The 25194-nt window shown below is 38.6% G+C and overlaps 2 protein-coding genes across 2 annotated transcripts in view; one reads left to right on the forward strand and one right to left on the reverse strand.

The window, feature by feature from the left end:
• Window positions 1–25194, forward strand: part of LOC311302103 (uncharacterized protein) — a 101995-nt gene that overhangs the window by 29262 nt on the left and 47539 nt on the right. The window lies entirely within an intron of this gene.
• The window catches only part of LOC311302105 (uncharacterized protein), an 80759-nt gene continuing 68894 nt past the window's right edge, over window positions 13330–25194 (reverse strand). Inside the window, exon 5 of the mRNA XM_084427712.1 lies at window positions 13330–13418. Coding sequence (XP_084283838.1) covers window positions 13402–13418 — 17 coding nt within the window. The 3' untranslated portion in view covers window positions 13330–13401. The remainder of the gene's footprint in view (window positions 13419–25194) is intronic.

Raw genomic sequence — 25194 nt, forward strand, 5'->3', positions numbered from 1 at the left:
AATGAATGACTATATTAAATATATTTTAGGTGTTTCCATTTGCTAAAATAGCAAAAGAAAAACTTTCAAAAGGAGATTGATTTTGGGAAATATATTTAATTTCTGGATTATTATTAGTTGAAGAGCTTTATAGCATAACCAAATTTCCAACATATTACTAAAGATTTTAATGTTTTAATGAAGCCCAGAGCATGAATTAAAACAAATTATGTAGGGGGCATAAAGTTAAAACCTAGACCAAGAACAATGTGACCAAAACATGTTAAATTTAAACTAAAAATGAGTCTAAACAGTTTAGACATTTCAGCGAAATAGAGTATTTGCTCATAAAGAAAAATTCTGAAAAGCTTTCTTAATTCACAATGAAGTTACAGATTTAAAGATCTGGATCAATGGATCCATTATGAACTATTCCGCATTGCCAAAAAATAGAGGCAGGACAGTTTTGTCATTCTGGAAAATAGGATGGTAGGAAGATACTGTAGGTAGTTAAAGATTAAATGACGTCACCGGCTAAGGCTATTCTTGTGGCAAGAGCTGGGTTAAGCAGAGTTCATTTTAAAATAATGACATTGTTTGAAACAAAATAATACAATTATTGATATCTGTGTTAAGGATAAAAAAGAAAAATTCTCAAATTTCTTTTTTGGTTAGATTTTATTACACAGATCCTTAAATAGATCTGACTAAGTAAAACAATTGCATGCTTGAATTAAAAGTGATGTTTAGTTTTTGAGTATGACCAGAGAGGGGAATGTGATGGATTTTTTTAATTAATCATAACTAACATTTGTTTTTCTTTCAGGGACAACATTCATATGCTTTTGAATTTTAAATGTATGTTCCCCTTTTTGACGAAAAGTTGTGACTTTGGTTGTGTGAGTAAAAATAACAAATATGGGAAATTAAACTAGACAGATGTCTAAACTTGAAACCATGTGTCTAAACTTGAAACCTTGTTACTTACCTAGTAACAAGAGAGCTTGTCTATGAAGAACCAATCAAATTGTTGGGAAATGATGTAATGTTTCATGTCATTTTTGCCATTCTCCTTATTCTATAAAAACTGTTGTATTTGTGTTCGCTGGTGGGATTCTCAATGGAATTTGTCTGAGATCCTCCGGCCTTGCTTCTTCTAGGGAGATTCTCTGGAGAACTGCTGAGATCCCCCAGCTGTGATTAAAGCATTTAAAGGACATTTGCTGAAGTCTATTTGTTTATTATTGCTGTGCAGCAAGTTAGAGTTAGGGAAGCAAGTTAGGGGAACAAGTGAGAGATAGGGGACGTTGATTGTAGACGAGACCCAGATATGCTAAACGCCGACTGTAGACGTTAGGGGACGTCGATTGTAGATGAGACCCAGAGGACGTCGATTGTAGACGAGACCCAGAGAAACGAAACATCGACTGTAGACGTTCGGGGACGTCGATTGTAGACGAGACCCAGGTACGTAGTTAGGATTAGGGAAAAATCTACGACACCTTAAAGACACATCAGCAAGGATTTAATATTGTTAGTGGTTCAAAATTGTGCATTTGGCACCAGTTTCACCCTGTAATTTAGGACAACTGGAATTTCCAAAATTTATTGTGAAAATCTGTTCTTTACCACCTCATATTGCTTGTTTTCCTTTGAACACTTTTGCCATTTGTCATCTCAACATTAAATCATTGAACACCCTAAACAAGTTGTCTGGCAGGTTTATCATTTTGATACTAGAATTGTCAGTTTGGGTGCAGCATTCAGATTGCACAAATCATTCAATGTGTTTCCCAAAAGCATTAGCCAACTGTGGTCACAAGTTCTCCTTATCAGCACCCAAACTACATTCAGAGAGGGGGAGCTGGACTTCACACTCCACCCATGGCTCTGCAGTGAGCAGCCTCTCGGTGCCAGAGGAACTCACAGGCGCTTCTGGTGGCCTGGAGCGCTATCTGGTGGTGGAGCAGACAGAGGGTTTTTAAACCACCAGTTGAGTATGTCCTTGCTGGCTACTAAGCATGCAACGTCTTTCACGTCGATGCTTTTTCCAAATTCTCTCACTTGATCTCTGGCAATTATATTTCACCCAGATTGTATAACCCTACTAATAAAATAAAAATGATTATGCAGCAAATGATTAACCATAAAAATATTTAAAAATCTAAAATCATTCTTGTCATTCCCTTTTAAATCTGGTTGCATCACCTCGTAACACTGATAATGTTATGCTTCAGACCTTCCCCTCTCTTTCATATTTCTTGATTAATATGAATATAATAATTTTGTTCAAAAATATTAAATGATTTCAGGAAGGGGCATGCCAAAATAACAAACATAACAGCAAAACAGATTTAAATTCAGATTGGCTTGATTTCAGGCGACTGCACACTCCATGCACAGTTGCAGTCAGAAAAGCTAAAGCTGAAGCATTTCCTTTTACAAAATTAAAATGTTGCACTGAATGTTGATACCAACAATGGATGGAAACAATATAAGAGGGAGAGGAGGAAGAGAATGAGTAAGAGGTGGTGAACAAGGAGGAAGAGGATGAGGACGAGAAAGAGCAAGGTGTGGAGAATGTTGTCAAGGCTGGATCTGGCTTAAGGGTTTTCCCCTTTGCCTGCAGAGATGACATTATCTGTGATGTGGACAAAGTACTCCGGCTGGATCAAACATGAAGACATGATGCTGAAGCAGAATCAAACTCTCTCACTGACCGTGATTTTGCAGTTGCACAAGTTCACAACTCTTCTGAGTGACTGTACCATGCTTTTCATTTAGAGTTTTTTCACTGTGACCTGTTTGGCTTTTGCAGTTGGGTCACTTTTCACAGTATGTGTTGAATATACAGACATTAAATACATTATAATGGCTTTCCAAAACCGTTGCCGCTGATAATAGTAGTAAGGTGAATAAATTGTATACTGTATGCACTGCAAGTATTGTATTGTACTGAATAATGTGTAGCAGCCATTTGTTGTATGGTAAAGTTTTTGTTGTCCACTGGGTGGCGCTGTACTGTGTACAATTAGAGCACCTGAGCAACAAGTGTGTGCGTTGGTAATTGGGAAGCACACAGTTTTTGACCACAGTAGCTAGCAAGTTAGATTTTAGTCTTGTGCTGTCTGCAAGGTATGGCTTTGTGTGTACATGTGAACAAGGAAAGGCCACAAGAAGTTTTGAGATCATGTTTAATGGAGCACAAGCAGGCCTAATAAAGAAAGACGTTTGTTTGTATCTACATCCGTCTGCATGGACTCTGTACGCGTTCTAAACTTGCTTACTACAGTACGTTGTCGTTACAATACTTTATGTAATTGCAAAATTGGTTTACTTTGTTACAATATACCTACTTTTTTCTGTAACTGCATGCTTTGGATTCTGTGTTCTCCAGTTTTTTGATGTAAGGAATGATAGTGTTTATAATATTGACTTGCTGTGTGCATGATCTGAAAGCACTGTTTGAATCTGAGCACAGATCAAATGTTTTTTGAGGCAATTGTTTGATTTTACCAGAAGAGTCAGAGGTTCTCTAAAAGTAGATTGAAAATTTGGTTTTGTATTTAAGGTTTTGAGAAAGTGAGGGATGGTTTCAAGAAATGTGTTTTAGCAATTGAATTTTTTTAAATAATAACCTTGGAAAAGAACAAGGAATAACACCGCCAAAACCTAATACAAATGAGGACGAACAGAGAATGGGTGAGAACACAGGACATATAAGCACATGGCAAACAAAGAAAACTAATGTGATGAATAACAAGACACACCTGAAACAAGGAACCAATTAGAAACCATGGAGACAAACAGGGAGGAAACGAGGAAGACTGAACTAATGAACTAACTGAGAAGTAAACTAGAACACTAAAGGCTTGTTCGACTTCATGCAGCTCTGCGCAGACTGATCTGCGGCTGACTTGAAGCAGTGCATGCCGTTTAGAAATTTTGTCCGACTTGATAAAAATAATAGTAATTAATTTGTTACATTTATATAGCGCTTTTTCTGGATACTCAAAGCGCTTTACATGGCAGGAGGGAATCTCCTCAACCACCACCAATGTGCAGCATCCACCTGGATGATGCGACGGCAGCCATATTGCGCCAGAACGCCCACCACACACCAGCTTACTGGTGGAGAGGAGACAGTGATGAAGCCAATCAGTATATGGGGATGATTAGGAGGCCATGATGAACAGAGGCCAAGGGGCAAATTTGGCCAGGATGCCGGGGTTACACCCCTACTCTTTTTCGAAGGACATCCTGGGATTTTTAATGACCACAGAGAGTCAGGAACTCGGTTTAACGTCTCATCCGAAAGATGGTGCTTTTTGACAGTATAATGTCCCCATCACAATACTGGGGCATTAGGACCCACACAGACCACAGGGTGAGCGCCCCCTGCTGGCCTCACTAATACCTCTTCCAGCAGCAATCAGGTTCTCTCAGGAGGTCTCCCATCCAGGTACTAACCAGGCTTAGCCCTGCTTAGCTTCAGTGGGCAACTAGTCTTGGGCTACAGGGTGATATGGCTGCTGGCTAGGAAATAAGATACAGCGAAATATAATACATTTACATTTATTCATTTAGCAGACGCTTTTATCCAAAGCGACTTACAAATGAGAACAATAGAAGCAGTTAAACTAACTAACAGTGGGACAACAATATGCAAGTGCTATGACCCTTCTCAGTTTAATCTAACGCAGAACTTTTTTTTATTTTTTTTTTGTTATAGAACAGAATAGAATAGAGTAGTAGAGAAAGTGTTAGTGTTACTGGATCAAGTGCTGTCGAAAAAGAAGCGTCTTCAGCCGTTTCTTAAAAGTGGCTATGGACTCAGCAGCTCTGGGTGAGTTAGGCAGATCATTCCACCAGCAGGGAACAGTCATGGTAAAGGTCAGAGAAAGAGATTTTGTGCCTCTTTGAGATGGCACCACAAGACGTCGTTCACTTGCAGAGCGCAAGTTCCTGGATGGCACATAAGTCTGAAGTAAAGAGTTAAAGTAAAAGGGAGCAGAACCAGTGGTTGTTCTGTAGGCAATACAGCGCAGACACCACGTGAATGTGATGTATGCTATAAAAGTACCGCAAGAGCGATTTGAGAGTAGCCGGAGAACTCAGCCAGGGAACCAGAAAGTGTCTGTTAGCGATCTCCCTCGCGATCAGAGGCATAATAAGACCAATGCGACAGGAAATCCCAATTAAGGTGAATTTATTGTGAAGACAGTGCAAATCCAACGGCAAAACAAAGAAAAAGAAAAAAAAACTATAAAAAAGTAACATAAATATTTACCACAACACCAGTGGTATCGTTTGGTTAACAAACTTCCTGGAACCAGTTTCTATGGGTTTGCTTCCACTTCACACAACCAACCTGACCCTTCTGCACCATGCTTCCTGGCAGCCATTTATAGTCTAGGCCATACCCTGGAATGTACCATTCTACAGGTAAGTTTTACTTTCTAACATATGTACTTCCAACCACCTAATGCATATTAAACAACATCCATAATTAAATTACACAGTACCAACAACATGCAACTATGATGCAAAACAATGAATTAACAATTATAAACCTTGCTTTACAGGAACATTTGGACCCCCCCCCCCCCCCCAGTTACCCAACATGGTTTCTCCCAATCAGGCAGTATGCCCACCATGTTTAAATACTCTGCTTTTAAACTAATACAGGTTTGGTCACAGGTGTTTTCCAAGCAGGTAAGTTAGATATGTAATAATGTGTTACACAATTTTCAATAAAGTTTCCAAATCAAACATATTTGTGTTGTGGTTCTCTATAAAGATGAATGAACAATGTTAGCGGCTAATGATACCCAAACACGTTGTACATATCCACTACACATAACAAACAAATACACATTATACACAATACATTCAAGCATTGCACAAACATTGCACATTCACAACACTGCAGTCTGAATATCCAGGATATCAGTGTCAGTAAACAGACTGCGTTAATGCTGCACATGTTTGTGTGTTTGATATGGTGTACCTACATACAGTCCATTCATGATCACGGGTTTGCTCCGTGACATTTCCTCCCCCTTCCCCTGGACACCTCCTGTGGTGTCCTAGAGAGAAAATCAGCCGCACAGTTCTCAGGACCAGTCCGATATAATACTTCAAAGTCAAAGGGTTGTATAGCTAAAAACCAGCGTGTAATACGGGCATTAGTGTCTCTCATGCGGCCCAACCAAGCTAAGGCCCGATGATCAGTCTCTAGGGTGAATTTTCTACCCAACAGGTAATATCTAAAGGAATCCAAAGCCCATTTCACAGCTAGACATTCCTTTTCTACCGTTGAGTATCTTGATTCTCTGGCAAGAAGTTTCCTGCTAATGTAGGCAATGGGTTGTAACTCACCAGGTTGTCCTTGCAAAAGTACAGCCCCCAGACCGAACTCTGAAGCATCAGTCTGAACTGTAAATGCCTGATCGAAGTTTGGACTCTTCAAAACAGGCTCTTCACACAATGCATCTTTCAAATCCTTGAAAGCACTCTCACATTCTGCAGTCCAATCAATCTTATTTGGTTTATCCTTCTTTGTAAGGTTAGTAAGAGCTATGGCTCTTGCAGAGAAGTGAGGAATGAAACGTCTGTACCAACCAACTAGGCCCAGGAAAGATCGTACCTGCTTCTTTGAAGTAGGTTGTTCAGCATGTTTGATGGCTTCAATCTTCCCGACTTGAGGACGAATAACTCCATGTCCTAGCTTATATCCCAGGTAAGTAGTTTCCTTCTTGGCAATAGCACACTTATCCGGACGAATAGTAAGTCCTGCAGATTTTATTCTTGCCAGTACTTCTGTTAGATGTAGTAGATGCTCCTCCCATGTTTCACTATAAATGACAATGTCGTCCAGGTATGCTGCTGCAAATTTCTCAGTTCCCCGTAGAATCTGATCGATCATTCTCTGGAATGTTGCAGGTGCTCCGTGAAGCCCGAATGGTAGGACCCGGAAATGGTAGTGTCCAAAAGGTGTTTTAAAGGCTGTGAACTCCATGCAGTCTGAGCTCAATGGTATCTGCCAATAGCCTTTGCATAAATCCAGTGTTGTTAGAAATTTGGCACTCCCAAGTCTTTCTATTAAATCATCAACTCTGGGCATGGGGTATGGGTCAAATTTACTCACTGCATTGAGTTTTCTGAAGTCCAAACAGAATCTAAGTGTTCCATCCTTCTTTGGAACTAGTACGATGGGATTATTCCACTCACTGGAAGATGGTTCAATAATTCCCATTTCCTGCATTGTCTCAATCTCCTGCTTCATGGTGAGTACTAATTTCTCTGGCACTCTGTAAACACGTTGATGTATTGGTTTATTATCTTTTAGGTAAATGTGATGTTGGGCAAGGTCTGTTTTTCCTGGTGTTTTCAGGAACAGTTGTTGAGGGATGCTCTCTTGCAGTTGTCCCCTCTGTTCCGCATTCAGATGTTGCAAATTCAAGAAACAGTCATCCTGATGAACAGGCAAGTACTGCTCTTCCATTTCATCCTCCTCCTGAACCGCCCTCACCAGCAGATCGTTTACAACATTTTCTGTCGTCTCCGGATGAGAAGCTTGTTCATGCCACTTTTTCAGCATGTTAATATGAAAGATCTGTAAAGGTTGTTGCCTCGATGGAACTTCGATCTCATATGTTACGGAACCAACTTTCCTCTTTACCTGGAATGGACCTTGCCATTTGGCTAGAAGTTTGTTGTCTGATGTTGGAAGTAATAACAATACTTGCTCTCCTGGTTGAAAGGTTCGCGCCCTGGACTTCTTGTCATACCAAGCTTTCTGTTTAAGCTGTGCTTGTTGCAGATTCTCTTGAGCTATGCTGGTAGTTTGCTGTAACTTTTCTCTCATTTTAAGCACATATGAGAGTATGTTCTGTTTATGCAACTTGTTATCTTCCCAACTGTCTCTCAGCACGTCCAGTGGTCCTCTGACTTGATGAGCAAAAAGCAGTTCGAAAGGTGAGAATCCAGTTGTTGCTTGAGGAACTTCCCGATAGGCAAATAAGAGATAGGGTAGCCATTTATCCCAGTCTTTGCCAGTCCCAGACACAAATTTTTTCAACATGCTTTTCAGGGTCTGATTGAATCTCTCTACTAGACCATCAGTCTGGGGGTGGTAAGGGGTAGTACGCACTCTCTTAATACCCAACAATTGATAAACCTGACGTAAAGTATGACTCATGAAATTGGTGCCCTGATCCGTCAGTATTTCTTTAGGTATCCCTACATGTGAAAAGAAATGAAGTAGTGCAGTTGCAACTTGATTCGCAGTAACTTCTCTCATAGGATAAGCCTCAGGGTATCTGGTTGCATAGTCACAGATCACCAGAATAAATCTGTTCCCTTTCTGACTTGTTTCCAGAGGTCCCACAACATCCACACCTATTCTCTCAAATGGAATATTAATGGCAGGAATGGGTACAAGCGGTGCTACACTGGGTGTTCTGCTCGTTGCCAGTTGACATTCAGGACATGCTCTACAGTAATCCTTTATCTCGCTGTACATGCCAGGCCAATAGAATCTTTTTGCTATTCTCATTAAGGTCTTCATAAACCCCAAATGACCTGACCAAGGATTAGAATGGCCAAGTTCTACCACTTCCTTGCGATAAAGTTTTGGTACCACTAACTGTGTACCATCTTCTTTAGACTGTCTGTAAAGAAGACCTTGCTCAATCACAAATGTTTCATCATTTAACAAATTCACAGCAGCCTCTGTACTAATTTTATGAAAGCAATCTGCCAATGTTGCATCTTCAGTCTGTAACCTAGCTATATCATTAGATATGCCTACATCCAATTCATCAACTTCAGGTTCTTCAAGTTCAACCATCAACTGTTCTGAGGAATTAATTACATTGGCCACCCATTTTCTTCTCTTTTCTAGCCTCTCTTCCTTACTTGACTTTGTTTCCCCTATTATCTCATCAGCAAAGAACGGCATTTCCTGAAGGGTATTCTGGGCAAAATCTTTGGGTGATGACAATGGAGTCAACTTTTGAGCCTGTGCTCTAGTAACAACACCGCACCACGCAGTTTCCTGCACCAAATCTGCTAATATGGGCATGTCTGTACCTAGTAAAACTGGATAGGGTAAGGATGTAGTAATTCCTACTTTCATCAGGTAAGACTGCTCATTAATCTCAATGTATACCTCAGCCGTAGGCAATTCTGATTTATCCCCATGGACACAACATACTGTAACTGTACCATCCGTCCAGAAATCCCTTGGGACATACTGTGCTTGCACCAAAGTTCGTGCACAACCAGTGTCTACTAAAGCGGTTACTGGCTTACCGTTTAACAACACAGAAACTGTAGGTTCTTTGTCTATTTTGGGCCCTAGTGTAGAGGTCGGTATATAGCATAGTCGGGCTGAATTAGGCTTCCTCAAAGGACAATGTGGACTTGTATGGCCTGGTTCTCCACAATTATAACAGACTATATCTTTTTTGTCCGATGATTGGCCTATGGTTACAGCTGTCTGGGTTTTAGGGTGGGTGGGTTTCATAGTCTGGGTTTGCCATTGAGAGCACGAACTACCCCCAAACCCCACAGACTTACCTCTGTTGAATGGCAGGCTTCCAGCATACCGAAACGTCCCAGAGGAACCTCTCCTCGCTGTGATGTAGGCCTCAACCAAGCTAGCTGCCTCTCCTGCAGTTTCTGGATTTCGCTCCTTCACCCAAGTTCTTACTTCTGGGAACAACAACCGCATGTACTGCTCTAGTACCAGCTTCTCCATCAAGTCCTTTTTGCTACTTGTTTCCAGTTGTATCCACTTGGAAAATAAATCCTTTAATCGAACATACAATTCCATAGGGGATTCATCAACAGGTGTATCCAGTGAACGAAATCTCAGTCGATATGTTTCAGAGCTGATTTCATATTTCTTTAGAATCGCTTCTTTGACTCTGTCATAGTCCAAAGATAGTGCTGGTGACATTGCAACAAATGCACTCCTTGCTTTTCCTGTGAGTAGAGGAATCAAATGAATAGCCCAGTCCTCCTTCGGCCACAAGTACACTTCTGCCATTCGTTCAAAAGTGGTTAAGTACTGCTCTATATCATCATCCTCTTGTAGCTTCGGCAACTGTGGCACCGGAGCCAATCCTCGAGAGGTTGATTGGTCTGCAGTGGCAGCTCCATGTCTGGTGCGCTCTACGTCCATTTGGATTTGTGTGACCTGATGAGTAAGTACTTTAAACTGTTGTTCTCGTCGAGCCATGTCTCTTTCTTGCCTCTCATCTCTGTCCTTCTGATACTGCAAGAAAGTTTGAAACATACCCGCCAATGCAGTGAGGGCTGATCCTTCTGTGGTTGGTGGAGGCTCAGTAGCCAGGTGTGCATTTTCCTCTGTAATTCCACTTGCTGCTTGCTGTCCATCCTCAGCATCCATGTTCACCGTCTGCTGTCCTCTTGTTTTGGGTGGCATTTTAGTCTATTTTGGCCTCTTAATCCCACTTCTGACACCATCTGTTAGCGATCTCCCTCGCGATCAGAGGCATAATAAGACCAATGCGACAGGAAATCCCAATTAAGGTGAATTTATTGTGAAGACAGTGCAAATCCAACGGCAAAACAAAGAAAAAGAAAAAAAAACTATAAAAAAGTAACATAAATATTTACAAGTTTTTTTTGTGGGAAGGTAGCCACAACACCAGTGGTATCGTTTGGTTAACAAACTTCCTGGAACCAGTTTCTATGGGTTTGCTTCCACTTCACACAACCAACCTGACCCTTCTGCACCATGCTTCCTGGCAGCCATTTATAGTCTAGGCCATACCCTGGAATGTACCATTCTACAGGTAAGTTTTACTTTCTAACATATGTACTTCCAACCACCTAATGCATATTAAACAACATCCATAATTAAATTACACAGTACCAACAACATGCAACTATGATGCAAAACAATGAATTAACAATTATAAACCTTGCTTTACAGGAACATTTGGACCCCCCCCCCCCCAGTTACCCAACATGGTTTCTCCCAATCAGGCAGTATGCCCACCATGTTTAAATACTCTGCTTTTAAACTAATACAGGTTTGGTCACAGGTGTTTTCCAAGCAGGTAAGTTAGATATGTAATAATGTGTTACACAATTTTCAATAAAGTTTCCAAATCAAACATATTTGTGTTGTGGTTCTCTATAAAGATGAATGAACAATGTTAGCGGCTAATGATACCCAAACACGTTGTACATATCCACTACACATAACAAACAAATACACATTATACACAATACATTCAAGCATTGCACAAACATTGCACATTCACAACACTGCAGTCTGAATATCCAGGATATCAGTGTCAGTAAACAGACTGCGTTAATGCTGCACATGTTTGTGTGTTTGATATGGTGTACCTACATACAGTCCATTCATGATCACGGGTTTGCTCCGTGACAGTGTCCAACTTCACGTCTCCATTTGTAGCTCCTCCCCGCCTGAACTCTGCAACTCTCACCGATCAGTTACATCCAACCGCAGCCGATGTCGAACACAGGCAAAAACAAACCTAATCTGACATACAATACAAACATTTCTAGCTGGAACCAATTTGTCTCTCCAGAATGAATGTGAAACTGCCGTGCAACATGATACAATCCTAGCCAATCAGAAGAGTTTGATGTTTAATCTATGGTTATGAATTGGATTTTAGACAACTTGTAGCTGCCAAGGCTATTTAAAATCAATTATATATAAACTGTATATACTGGTATAAATTCCCCTACACATCTGACTTAAAGGGCACCTATTATGCTACATTTTACAAGATGTAAAATGAGTCTCTGATGTCCCCAGAGTATGTATGACGTTTTAGCTCAAAATACCCCATGGATAATATTTTACAGCATGCTAAGCATGTACCACTTTTTGGGGGTGAGCAAAATCACACCTTTTTTGTGTGTGTCCCTTTAAATGCAATTGAGCTGCTGCTCCCGGCTCCCTTTCAAGAAGAGGGCGGAGCTTCAAGAGTTCATGTTCCGGTGGCAACAAAACTGTACTTTTTGAACCAGAGTTGGACAATGATGCTTACAGAGCCAGAGAATATATGCTGCATGGAGATGGAACAGGTATAATTTAGTTTAATAACGGTTATAACTTGTGTTGTCACCTTGCTTTTATCCACTTTAAGCCTGTTGTAGCGGACCGCGTCCGAATGATCGCCAGAACTTTACTAATCAGTTTTATGAAGTTTATTGTACATCACACAAAAGATGAAGCGTCCATTTTCACTCCAGAAAAATCACAGTAAGAGCTGAATACAAAGTACAAGTACTAAGAAGTGCGCATTGAAGTCTTATCCATAAACTCTCTTGTATTATCGTCAACAGACACAGAGAATTACACAAAAGTAATTGATGCTAGCCATTTCCTCAGTCACACACCTATAGCTAGCTGTCACATATCTCATGTCTTGTACAGTATTTCTTTCAAATGTGGTGGGTTGTGTTGTGACGTAGCCTTGTTGTAAACATTTAGGATAGAAAGGCTCAACCAACAAAACCAGGTAGGCTAAGTTCATAGGGTGTGTCAGGTTTTTATGATTAGCAAACTTAATTGGACAATTTCATTCAGAGACCTTATAAACGTTATAACTTAGCTTACTAGTCAACTGTTGTTAGCTAACGTTTTACATAATGTTATATAAACACAAACAGATCCAACTCTGAAATTTTGAATTGAGTCAACAGGAATTCACAAACAATACGAAATCAATGTTAATTGCCGAGTTCTGGATAACTTTACATGTGCCAAGAATTGCATGCACCTCCAAGTACGGTTTTAAAAAATATATATATATATATTAAAAAAAAAATTCTTTGTGGGGTTCATTAATGGTAATAATTGGGCAGAACAGATGTTTTAGGCTATCTGCAGATATTTGCATCTACCTCTTTTCTCAGCATAAATGACTGTTACCTCCCGTGAGGTACATGCAGAACTCTGAATGCGCACCTCCAGTATTGTTTGTATACAAGAAACCAGTCTATTGATACCCTTTAAGTTAACCTGGCGTCTGCTTTTAGACACCTACAAATTTATACTCTACTAGACGTCTGTCCACAGGTCTCTAGATATCTTATTTTAATTCCCAAGTGATAGGCTAGACACTAGAGATCCACTTCAGCACTGAGACACAGCAGTGATCAGAAAGACTCCAAATGATGCCTTTGAATAAGCTTTAATCACTGCCGGGAGGACCTCAAATCACAGAGAATACAACCGGCAAAAAGAATACATCAATTTATATAGGATAGGTACATGGCAAAGGTAACATGACTTATTACATAATTAGCACTGCATACATGATCACAGGTGTTGAGCAGCATTTCTGTCCGGCAGGGCATTGACCATCATGGGAACAGTTTTCGGCACACACTGGATTCCCTTCAGTAGGGCAAAACTTCTGCAGGGATAGAGATTCAGAATTAGTAAATAAACATTCAAAGCAATTAGATGTAACTGAACACCTACAAAGGTGGTTACCATTTCAATTTCATTACCATACAAAAGGGAAAAATTGTTATACTGTAATGCAAACATTGACCATGTAACATAAGCATGCTTACTGCAGTAGTGTCACTCTTGTTTTGTAAAGATAAAGAAAACATTATATAATGCTACCTGATGTTTTGTGTTTTTTGGAGTGTGTTTGTGTGAAACCTCTGCTAGTGTTGAGGAGGAATGAGCTGGTTTGATACAGTTTGTTTTGGTAGTTTTAGTGCATTTTGAATGTGAAATTAACTGCTAGGAGAACGTGTGAAGAGTTTTGAAAGAGTAAAATAAAACTGTAAATCACAGTATTTAGTTTTTAATTGTGAGTTTGAGTACTTTAACCCATGCAGAAACGTTTAAAATAAAACACGGAGCCTGACAGATTTGGAATTTATAGATTTCACATCTGGAAGACAGGCGTACACATGTTTGTGCATACATTTGTTTTCTGGAATCACACTTAAACATTTGAGAAATGATCTTAGATCAAATGTAGGACGGTTGGTTTGCAACATTTAAAGCAGCAGATCTTAAAGTGACAGCAGCCTAATAAACCAGTTGCTGTAATGTCTGTCATTAATGTTAAATCACAGAACAAAGGTAACAAAGTTGTAGCTTTAATAAGACTTAACTACATAAATTAAATGTAGATTAAGACTGTAAAGTGTTTAATAACCATTCAATTTCCGTATAGTTACTACTTGTTAAGACATCAGGAGCAGTATTAGTATCAGTGATCCTGGCCTTCATAAAAAGATGCCATTAAAACAAATATTTAAAATGTACCCTTTAATATATCTAAGTTGTTTCTACATTAATTTGGAAAGTAACTGAAATTACAACAATAACACATCAGAAGTGTTTAATATTTTTGCAATCACGATAAAAAAAAAAAAAAAAAAAAAAAAAAATTATATTTATATATATATATATATATATATATATATATATATATATATATATATATATATATATATATATATTTTATCTATTTTTAATCAATTGACAGCACTAATACATATTTAACCATTTATCTGGTAACCTCGGTACACAAAGAAGCCTGTGTTTATAAAAAGTGTAAAAAAAATAAATAAATAAAAAAACTCAAAAGTATCCTTCACCATATTTTGCCAACAAACAAGCTAGCTAGTTGCAATATGTTACTTATCTAATTTTTAAACATGCAACTAAAGCTAGCGAATACAAATGTACTAAATCTCAGTGGGACATGTTTTATTCAAATAAAATCAATTCAGGTACAAGTAGCCTACAGCTTACAATTTGCTCTTCTGAATTTATCCTGTACCACTTCTGAACAATTTGAAACTTTTTATGCTTCCATCTGAGGCCGTTTCGCCCGATGCCTAATTGTACAAGACCTGACTTTGTTTTTTCTGTGACCTGAAGCGAGATGCAGTTTCGGTAAATAGCTGAAGCCTTTTAGTCCATCTTTGATGGACTTCAAAACTGAAACAACCATTCACTGCCATTATAAAGCTTGGAAGAGCCAGGACATTAATAGAACTCTGATTGTATTCGTCGGAAAGAAGAATGTCATATACACCTAGGATGTCTTAAAAGGAACACTCCACCATTTTTTTGAAATAGGGCTTATTCACCTTCTTTCCTACATTTAGATAGGTGGGCAAATGCATTTTTGTCTCAGTGCATGCATTGGTTTAGTTTGACAGGGTCAGCGCTAGCTTAGCTTAATGAATGGAATCCTTTGTTACCAGCTAGCATGTCTTGAGTAAAAGTGATAAAAAAAAAAAAAAAAAATAGTGATGCAGATTAAAGGGATACTCCACTTTTGTAAATAGGCTCATTTTACAACTCCCCCAGAGTTAAACAGTTGAGTTTTACCGTTTTCGAATCCATTCAGCCGATCTCCGGGTCTGGGGGTCCCACTTTTAGCATAGCTTAGCATAATGAATTGAACCGGACAAGACCGTTAGCATCTCGCTCAGGAAAAATATCGAAACTTTTTTTTTTATATTTTTTTTATATATATCTAAAACTTGGTACTGCAAGTACCCATGGTACTGCAGCAAAGTTTCCTGATTATTACGCAGGAATGAGAGTATAGTTCCTAGCCATATCAGCCTAAAAAAAAAAGCAACTTTTCATTTTCCGTCAGTCTTAGTACACGCTGTAACTACAGAAGAGTCAAGTTTTAAATAGGAAAAATATCGAAACTTTGTTAATTTTTTTGAGAGAGATGCTAATGGTCTTGTCCGGTTCAATTCATTATGCTAAGCTATGCTAAAAGTGGGACCCCCAGACCCTTTATCCCTTTAACACTAGGCGATTTCCGAGGCAGATATTGACTTGGGACTATATTAGGGTGAAGCACAGGCGAAGCTCTGCTACTTGGGCGCAGAGATATCACGTAACACATGAAATCCTACAACTTCCGTCAACATACCAGCGTGAATAGTAGCTGGCTATTTTTCCTACAGTACATGAATGGCGATGAACATGGCTGATTTTGTGAGAGACGAGGAGGGTGACTTCTCAGATAGTCAAGATCCAGAACCATACCTCTATGAACCAGAGTTTTCAGAAAATGAGCTGCGTGCTTTGGAAATAGAATGACAGGAGGAGGTTGCGATCGCTCAACAGCCCGAGGACGTGAGGATGAGAGCCAACACGAACTGGTGGTGTGAATGTGTGTGAATGTGGGAGAATATGCCAATCTATGCCGACTGAAATAGAGTGTCTGTGCTGTGGCGAGTGGGACAAGTTACTGCCATCGATGACCAGGCTCAGCGCGTCAGATCAAGATGAGCGTGCCCGCAGTTGTGTCACAGCTACCGAGGATTTCACGGCGTTGATCCATCCTGCAGTACTCTTTTTTTTTTTCTTTTTTTTTTTTTTTGGTGTGATAAAGTGAACTGGAAAAAACGCCCCACGCCGAATGGACCAAATGGACAGCTGTCCACAGAGTAAATGATTATTTTAAACATGACGCATGTATAAATCGACTCATATTATACCTGTATTCACATTCACATATTATACCACATTCACATTTCATGTGTTGCGTGATATCTCTGCACCCAAGTAGCAGTGCTTCGCCTGTGCGTCCCCCTAATATAGTCCCAAGTCAATATCTGCCTAGGAAATCGCCTAGTGTTAATCTGCATCGCTATTTGTACTCGTTGCAGGCCACAAGAATTAGGTGGGGTTTTTTTTATTCTTTTTTATCATCATTTTAACTCAGGACATGCTAGCTGGCAACAAAGGATTCCATTCATTAAGCTAAGCTAGCACCAACCCTGTCAAACTAAAACAATGCATGCACTGAGACAAAAGCATTTGCCCACCTATCTAAGTGTAGGAAAGAAGGTGAATAAGCCCTATTTAAAAAAAAACGGTGGAGTGTTCCTTTAAAGCTGCAGTAGGTAACTTTTGTAAAAATGTATTTACACATTTGTTAAAACTGTCATTGTCCTGACACTAGAATATGAGACAGTTAATCTGTTAAAAAAAAAAAAAAAAAACCTCCTCTGGCTCCTCCCAGTGGTCCTATTGCCATTTGCAGAAATACACCACTCCTGGTCAGAAACAACCAATCAGAGCCAGGAGGTATGTCTTAGCAGTGTCAATCAAGCTCATGTACGTGCTGATCACAGCCCTCTCTCACACAGTGCGCACCGTCATTCAGAATCAAGAGTGCCAGTGTGCCGCAGCTGTGCTAATGGCGGACAAACAACCAAAACTGCCAATTTCTCGAGTGGCACCTGCTCATACAACAAAGACAGGTAAACGGAAAAAGACCGATGACGATAAACAAGCCCATCGGAGCCCATTGACTCAAGTGTCAAAACTCTAGCCGCATAACATAGCCTACAGATAAAATGTCACGCACTGTGCAAAGCAACAATTGAAACCTGCTAATTCACTGGCTTGTCATGTTGCTGAAATAATGTACTAGCAAACCTTATTTAGCATTACACGTCGCTAGAATAATTACTTACATACTGTAACGTTACCGTTATATTATCTTACTAGCTATTTATAACTTAGGCTATAGAAAGAGTGCAACGTTATGAAGTTACATTACATGTATTGCAAAATACGTAATGATTTGAGGACCAAGTTTGTAGTCAAAGTATGGGCAGGCCATAGTCAATGTAAAGCATATTGTTGACGTTTCGTCCCTACCAGTGAATGTGCGATAACTGTTTATCTGCCGTCCTCATGCAGGGCGCATGTTTACTAGCCTGCGCGTTCACGGCAGGCTGCGTTGTGGGGGAGGAGCTGTGGAGGGAGGGCTGTAGCGCAGCAGAGAGCAAGGGGGAGTGACATGTAAATTGTGCTTGTTTAAATTTTCAGGCCAAGTCAACGTTTTCTAAAAGCTCCCTACTGCAGCTTTAAGGGCGAGTAAATCATGGGCTAATTTTCATTTTTGGGTGACCTATCCTTTTAATTAAGCCTGCTAAAATGCATTTTTGTGAAGATTGTTTTAAGTTCACTTAAATAAGTTTTAAAGCCTAATAAACCTAATATAACATTATATAACATAAAAATACCTGTAACTGGAGCCATACACTGAAGTCCACATCCATTGCTGCAGCATTTCTCATTGTTGGCACAGTCACTGTCATTGGCACACGACACGAAACGTATCCGGGGACACATTGCTGCTTCATATTTTCTTCTTGGACACACTCCTGGCTTTACTGTTATACAGACACATGACAGAAGCCAAATCACTGAATGCTGAATGTCTTTTACTGGGTTTTAACTTTTTGGGTTATTTTGCTATTTGAAAAAAATGCCTTTAAATTCATTTGGCGAAGTGATATGGACATGTAATGTGGTCAAGACCTGTCTGGAACTACTTTAGCCTGCTTTCCCCTAAAAATAATTGCATACCTTAAAATCTTCAACCAATCAGTTTCAAGCATTTAACAGCCAGTCAGGGGTGCGTTTATAGTGGGGATGTTGGGCTGGTCTAGGGGATGCAGAGTATATCAGGCATTTGGGCCCAGGACGCTAGGGGGGCCCAAATCACCACTTTGGTTTATTTTATTACTTTTTTGTGAATTCGTTCTACTGAGCCCCTCACCATGCCCGTTTCTGAAACTTTTCACATGTCTACTGGGTAATAAATGTGATGTGTCTGTCGAGTTTCATGCATTTTCAAGCATGTGAAGAGTCTCAAAAGCATCCAAAAAGAAAATTAAAGTTTGATGCGTTGCCACGGCAACAGTATCTAAGATATCAATAATCCTTTCGCAGGTCTACATCTGCCGTGTGTTTACATTATACACATAATGTTAAGCAAATCGGGTAAAAATAAGAGGGTGATTTCAAAGCATTTTGAAAGTGACACTTCCTGTTGCCAGTTAGTGGCGCTGTAACTTTGACTCACAATAGTCACATCCATGTGATCAGCCTCTTACAACGAACACACAACTGAAGTTTCATCAAGATCAGTTAATGTATGCAGAAGTTATAACACACTATCTGTTTCACTTCTCACCATAAATTTGTTTCCTCGCCACAGCCAAACAGTTTGAGATATCAAATCTGTCCGCAATTTAGCATCCTCAATGTCTTGACTTCATGCACACCGAGTTTGGTGGTGATTGGATGAATTCTCTAGGAGGAGTATTTCAAATTCAAGAGCATATGTTTTCAAACAACCCATAATACTCTACTTCCTGTTGGGCGGAGCTAATAACAGAGTGCAGAAGTTGTTCTGCCCGATGAGATCTATACGTGTACCGCGTTTCATATTAATTCATGCAAGCGTTTGATATATGGACCAAGTTTTCTGACCCCGTTCAAGGGGGCGCTGTTGAGCCCCCCTGCCACATCCGGGTACCAGCTTCAGCCCGGCCCTGATGGCTGCGGGTTCTGACCTGTGTGCAAAGTTTCAAGAGTTTGGGCATGTTAAGGGCCCCAAAAGTGCCCGAAAGGTTGACAGAAAAATAATAATAAAGAATCCTAAGGAAAACAATAGGGCCTTCGCCCTTTCAGGGCTTGGGCCCTAATAACAAAGTTATTTTAAATTGTAATAATATTTAACAATATTACAGTTTTTACTGTATTTTTGATCAAATAAATGCAGCCTTCGTGAGCAGAAGAGACTTAAAGAACATTAAAAAACAAAAAAAGCATTTGCTACCTCTCTATATCAGATCCCAAGACAATTAATTAGTAAAAAACATTAGAAATAGTTATTTAAAATAGGACATGTGACCTATTGAGAGAGGACTATGACAATTTTCTACCAAAAAAAAAACTTCAAGTTCAGGTAGACATGCTTACCAGGCTTACAGTCACAGTTTATACTCGGGGTTCCAGGTGGAGTTCGGGTTCCCGCTATCTCCTGCCCCCTACTGTCCACACACCAGCAGTAACCTGTGGACCCATGGCACTGCTCAGACCTGTACTGACCCTCCTCATCACAGTTAGGGATGAAGGCTCCGATCAGAATAACACCACCGTTTCCACTCTGAAGACTGTCTCTTTGCTGCTCACACTGGGTCTTGGGACGACCTTCAAGGTAAACGTACCAGAGATTATAGAATTTACTTGGAGGGTTAGTTCTCCAAAAAAAAAAAAACTAATTCTGTCATCAATAAGTCACCCTCATGTTGTTCCAAAACTCATAAGACTTTCGTTCAACTTCTGTATATTTTTCAACCCGTTAAGACAGATAGGAATGCCACAGGTAAAGGTTTATAAAATGTAAATTATAATGGGTTAATGTGAAGATTTTTTAAGTTCACTTTAGCCTTCAATTATACTGTCTCAATATTTAATAATACAACTTAAACTAAAATCAATTTCAGAGACAGTTTTAGTATTAATATCAGTGATCCTGGCCTTCATTCATAAAAAGATGCCATTATAACAAATTAAAATATACCGTCTTTAATTTGTTTCTACATCGATTTGGAGAGCAGCTATGAAATTACTACAATATAAAAAGATTAACTGATGTAAAAAATTTTTTTTTTACAGATTACAGAAGTGATTAGCTGTATTTAACTAAAACCTAATAAAACATAATATATTAATAGAAAAATGTATCACTTTTAATTATACTATAATGAGGAATGCCTATAATTAATGGCTAAAATTTAAGACTGAAATAAATTTATTTCATAGAGACATCAGGAGCAGTATTGGTATCAGTGATGCCTTCTTTCATAAAATGAAATATCAGCCATCAACCAGATCATTTTGTTTTGAAATTAATTGAGATTTAATGTGAAATTACTACAATATAGGAATATGTAAAATAACTTTAATGTTAGGTGTGTGATGGAAAATTCTTAAATCTGACTACCTAAAATAAAACTGTTGCGTCTACTAATCGACACAGAGCGTCTACTAATCGACACTTAATAAATAAAACTGTTGCGTCTACTCATCGACACAGAGCGTCTACAATCGACACTTAATACCCTTTATACTCTAGCTCTTGCGTCTTCAATCGACATCTGGCTGAGTTCACTAACCTAACTTCTTTGCTGCGCAGCATAAAAACAAATGAGACAGACTTCAGTAAATGCCCCTCAGATGGTTTATTCAAAACGGCCGGGAGTTCTCGAGCAATACTCAGAGATTCTCGGCCCAACATAAAAATACAATAGGCTTTATAGGGTAAAGCCAGACATATCAAAATAGAATCATCATGACTAACATGTCATGCGCTATCAATATGATTGGTTGAATTGTTTAAAGCAAGCCCCCCCTTGTCATTACCCTTTGTTAGCTACATCAGCAAAATATCAAAAACATTGTAAGGGGTTAATATTTCAGTCAATCATTTCACAATACAGTCAAAATAAACAGAACATTGAGTCCTTTCTAAAAGTTCCATTCGACCCAGGTTACATTGAGTCAAAAGTTTGTTAGAAGGTTAGATCATATCGAAAGTTCGTCTGGTGGCTACATCCTAAATAAAAGGAAGTAAAAGTTATCCTGTTTTATTGTTAGATCTGGAATGGAAAGTTAGTCACCATCAGACATAGAAATGGGAAGTGTAATAAAAAGCTTATCATAAGATGAAAATCTAAGTTCAGATTTTCATGGTTAGTAACATAATTAATCTTATCTAATTAATTCTACTACAGGTGTGATTCATTGCGCTTAATTACAGAAAATGAGCAATTCTGTTTTTTGTTTTTTTATTGACTGCAAATTACAGTATAATATCATACCTGTAACTGGAGCCATACATTCACGTCCACCACATGTAGTGCTGCAGCATTTCTTATTGTCTGCACAGTCACTGTCATTGGCACACCTCACTGGACGCTTCATGTTACACACTAGTCCTGTATAGTCTGGGATTGGACACACTCCTGGCTTCACTGTTATACAGAAACAAGAAAAATAAATTAGCTCTGATATATTGAAGGGGAGATAAATGTGACATTTATTACAATGAGTTTGTGAAGATATAATTTAAGTGAATTTAAAACAAAGTTGTTATTTTTTAAAGCCTAAAAAAACGAAATATATTGATAGAAAAATGTATTGCTTTTAATTCTACTGTAATGATGAATGCCTATAATTAATGGCTATAACTAATAATTTTATATAATATAATATAATATTAATATAATATAAATATATCAGTGAGGCCCTCCTACATAAAAAGATGCCATTAAACAAATATTTGAAATATCATTCAGCCCACTGTCTATGTTGTTTCTAAATTAATTTGGAGATTAAATGTGAAATTACTACAATGTAAAAATATATACAAGAACTTGAATGCTAGGTGCGATTCATTGCGTTTAATTAAAAAAAAGTAACTAAATGGCACGTTTTCTGTATTGACCACATATAATACCATACCTGTAACTGGAGCCATACACTGAAGTCCACATCCATTACTGCAGCATTTCTCATTGTTGGCACAGTCACTGTCAACGGCACACGACACGAAACGTATCCGGGCACACACTTCTGCTTTATACTTTGTGTTTGGACACACTCCTGGCTTTACTGTTATACAGACACATGACAGAGAAGCCAAATCACTGAATGCTGAATGTCTTTCACTGGGGTTTTTGGTTATTTTGCAGTTGAGGTTCCTAGAACAATGAATGCCTAGCCATGCTTTAATATGCCTAGTCAAGTCAAAGTTCAGCAGTGATATAGTCATTGAATAAAATAAAATACTGGATGTGCTCAGAGACAGACTGATCAAAATAACACTGGCAGAGATGAACATTACAGTATTTTTAAATGTATTGTCATATACGTGTCCTCTATCAGATTTCTTAAGTTTAATAAAATTCAATCAGAATACAAAGACACTGTGTGGCAATTACCTGTATTAACAATAAAATGAAGTCAGTATTATCAATAAAATCCATCTTTGGGTTTACACACAGTTTAATGCAGCTCAGACATGTGGATTTGCACAGCAACTTGTAATTGCATAAATTATGTAAAGAGATTAAAGTTTTAAATGTAACCTTTAATGTAGAAATATTAAATGATTGAAATAGGACCTAAATGAAAAGAAACTGTCTACTTTTGAACTATGAAACTAAAACTGCCAGTAGGTGGCGGCAAGTCAGTCTTAATGAGCGAGTTGAATCCTTTATTCAACAGATTAACGAAAAAAATGCTAATTCATTTTACTAAACAAATGACTGCATTCACTGCATTTCTTCCCCACTATAGTGTGATGGCAGTGAGATGGGAGAGAGCGCTTAACTCTTCTGACTGCTTAATTTAGTGGAATGAACAAATAACCATTCTCTGTAAAGAAATTTAAATTTATCAAGATCTTTCTAAATGTGCGCTCTTGGGCAAAAAAAAGAAAGAAAAAAAAAGAGCCAGTTTATAAGTTAAAATAGCTCTCTATGTTGTATAGTTGTTATAGTTAAACCCGGAAATTTTGAAAAATGAAGGAAACCTTTTTATTTTATTTATTTTTTACTTAGTGCTATTTAACAGCTTAATTGCAGAAGGAATGAATGAATTCTTAAACCGGTTTAATCTGCAGCATGGAATTCTTAACCTCCTACCCGATGGCAACATCAGTTCAGGGTGTGCGCTGTATCACACAGAATTTGATGTGCCTCTCTCCAGCATAGACTTTTCACACAAGGTGTGACGATAAAAAGGTTATATTCTGCCCATGATCTTCATGGCCGTTTGAAGACGTCCAAGCTTGGATTTCAACTGTACTGTCAAACTACCATAGCAATGGTGTAATCCATGTCTAATCACATTCTGCAGTACAGCTTGATAAAACATCATAATCTTACTACTGACACCATAAAGTCTGAGCCTTCTCAAAATACAATCTTTGTTGAAAACGAGTGCAAGTTGTCAACATTAACATGCCATGCAAGAGAACAGTCAATATAAACACTAAGATATTTATATGAGAACACGTGTGATTGGGAGGTTATGAATATGCAGGGCTATGGTCTCCAATTGACTCTGGATCGAATATCATTTGAGTTTTCTTTAAAGGGGTGATGAACTGAGAAAAGCTTTTGACATAAGAGGTCATCATACTATAAGAATATTCTGCAAGTTTCAGAACTGAACACTTCCTTGTTAGTCAAATAAAAGCTGTTATTGACACCAGGCACAGCGAACGACAGGTTCTTCAAAGTGTGGATCACCGCCCCCGCAGAAGATCAACGCCTACTTCAACACTGCCTGTTTAACCCCAGCCACCAATTCACACATTACATAAACTCATTATATGCAAAACTGTTATCCAATCATAGCAGTGGGCGTTTACTTCCAAGTTTAATGCCGCACATCATACAACAATATAAATAAAAAAATTAAATAAAAAAAAAGTACCCTTTTATAATAAAAGGATTTACATCCACCAGTTTCAAGTTGTCCAGTAATATAGTTGTAAAGTGATAAAAGCTTGATGAACACAGTGCGCGATACACTCTGCTGCTCTCGCTGCTCTTCCACTAGGTGGGACATAGGCCGCACAAACAACAACGCTACCAAACTCCATTGGAGTCGGTAGATAAAATTAGTCATAGCAATTTCAAAACACTGCTTCATGAAGCGTCGAGCTTTTGTTCCGAATCAATGGTTAGGAGCGCGTTTCAAACTGCCAGAGTCACAGGATTTCAGTAAACAAGGCTTCATTATGTATAACATTCATAACGGTTTTGAAATTTCAATGGTTCAACGCTGGTGGTGATGATCTGTCAACCCATGAATCATGAGTCAATGAGAAGAACCAATGAACAAGTATCTATGGGTTTTACAGTCTATGGCTTTACCAGACATCTGATCAGTTTTAGTTATTTGTAGACGTTTTAATTAGACATTATATAGCCTAATTAAAATGAATAATGATAGTTAAGTCTCTTATTGGCCTGTTTAGCTGAGCCATTCATAGAACAAACAAAACAAACCCTGACCCTGAATTGATAAAGAACATATGGACACTTGATAATCTTATTAGATGATTAGATAATTGCATTTGAAAGATTTTACTTTCAATAAAAAAAAAAAAAAAAAAAAAAAAAAAAAAAAAAAGGCAATAGATTTTTAAGAGGTGTTTTTATGCATGTTTGGCCCGGGTTTTTGTTGCATTTACACTGTTCTGACCACTAGGGGTCCCCCGTGGAGAAGGGTGTCGGATTGTTTCGAAGTCTCCACACAATACAGCACATTTGAGTTTACCGTTTCAGTGTTCCAGGAAGCCTCGATCT

This window comes from Rutilus rutilus (genome assembly GCF_951802725.1).
Source record: "Rutilus rutilus genome assembly, chromosome: 13".
NCBI classification, from domain to species: domain Eukaryota; kingdom Metazoa; phylum Chordata; class Actinopteri; order Cypriniformes; family Leuciscidae; genus Rutilus; species Rutilus rutilus.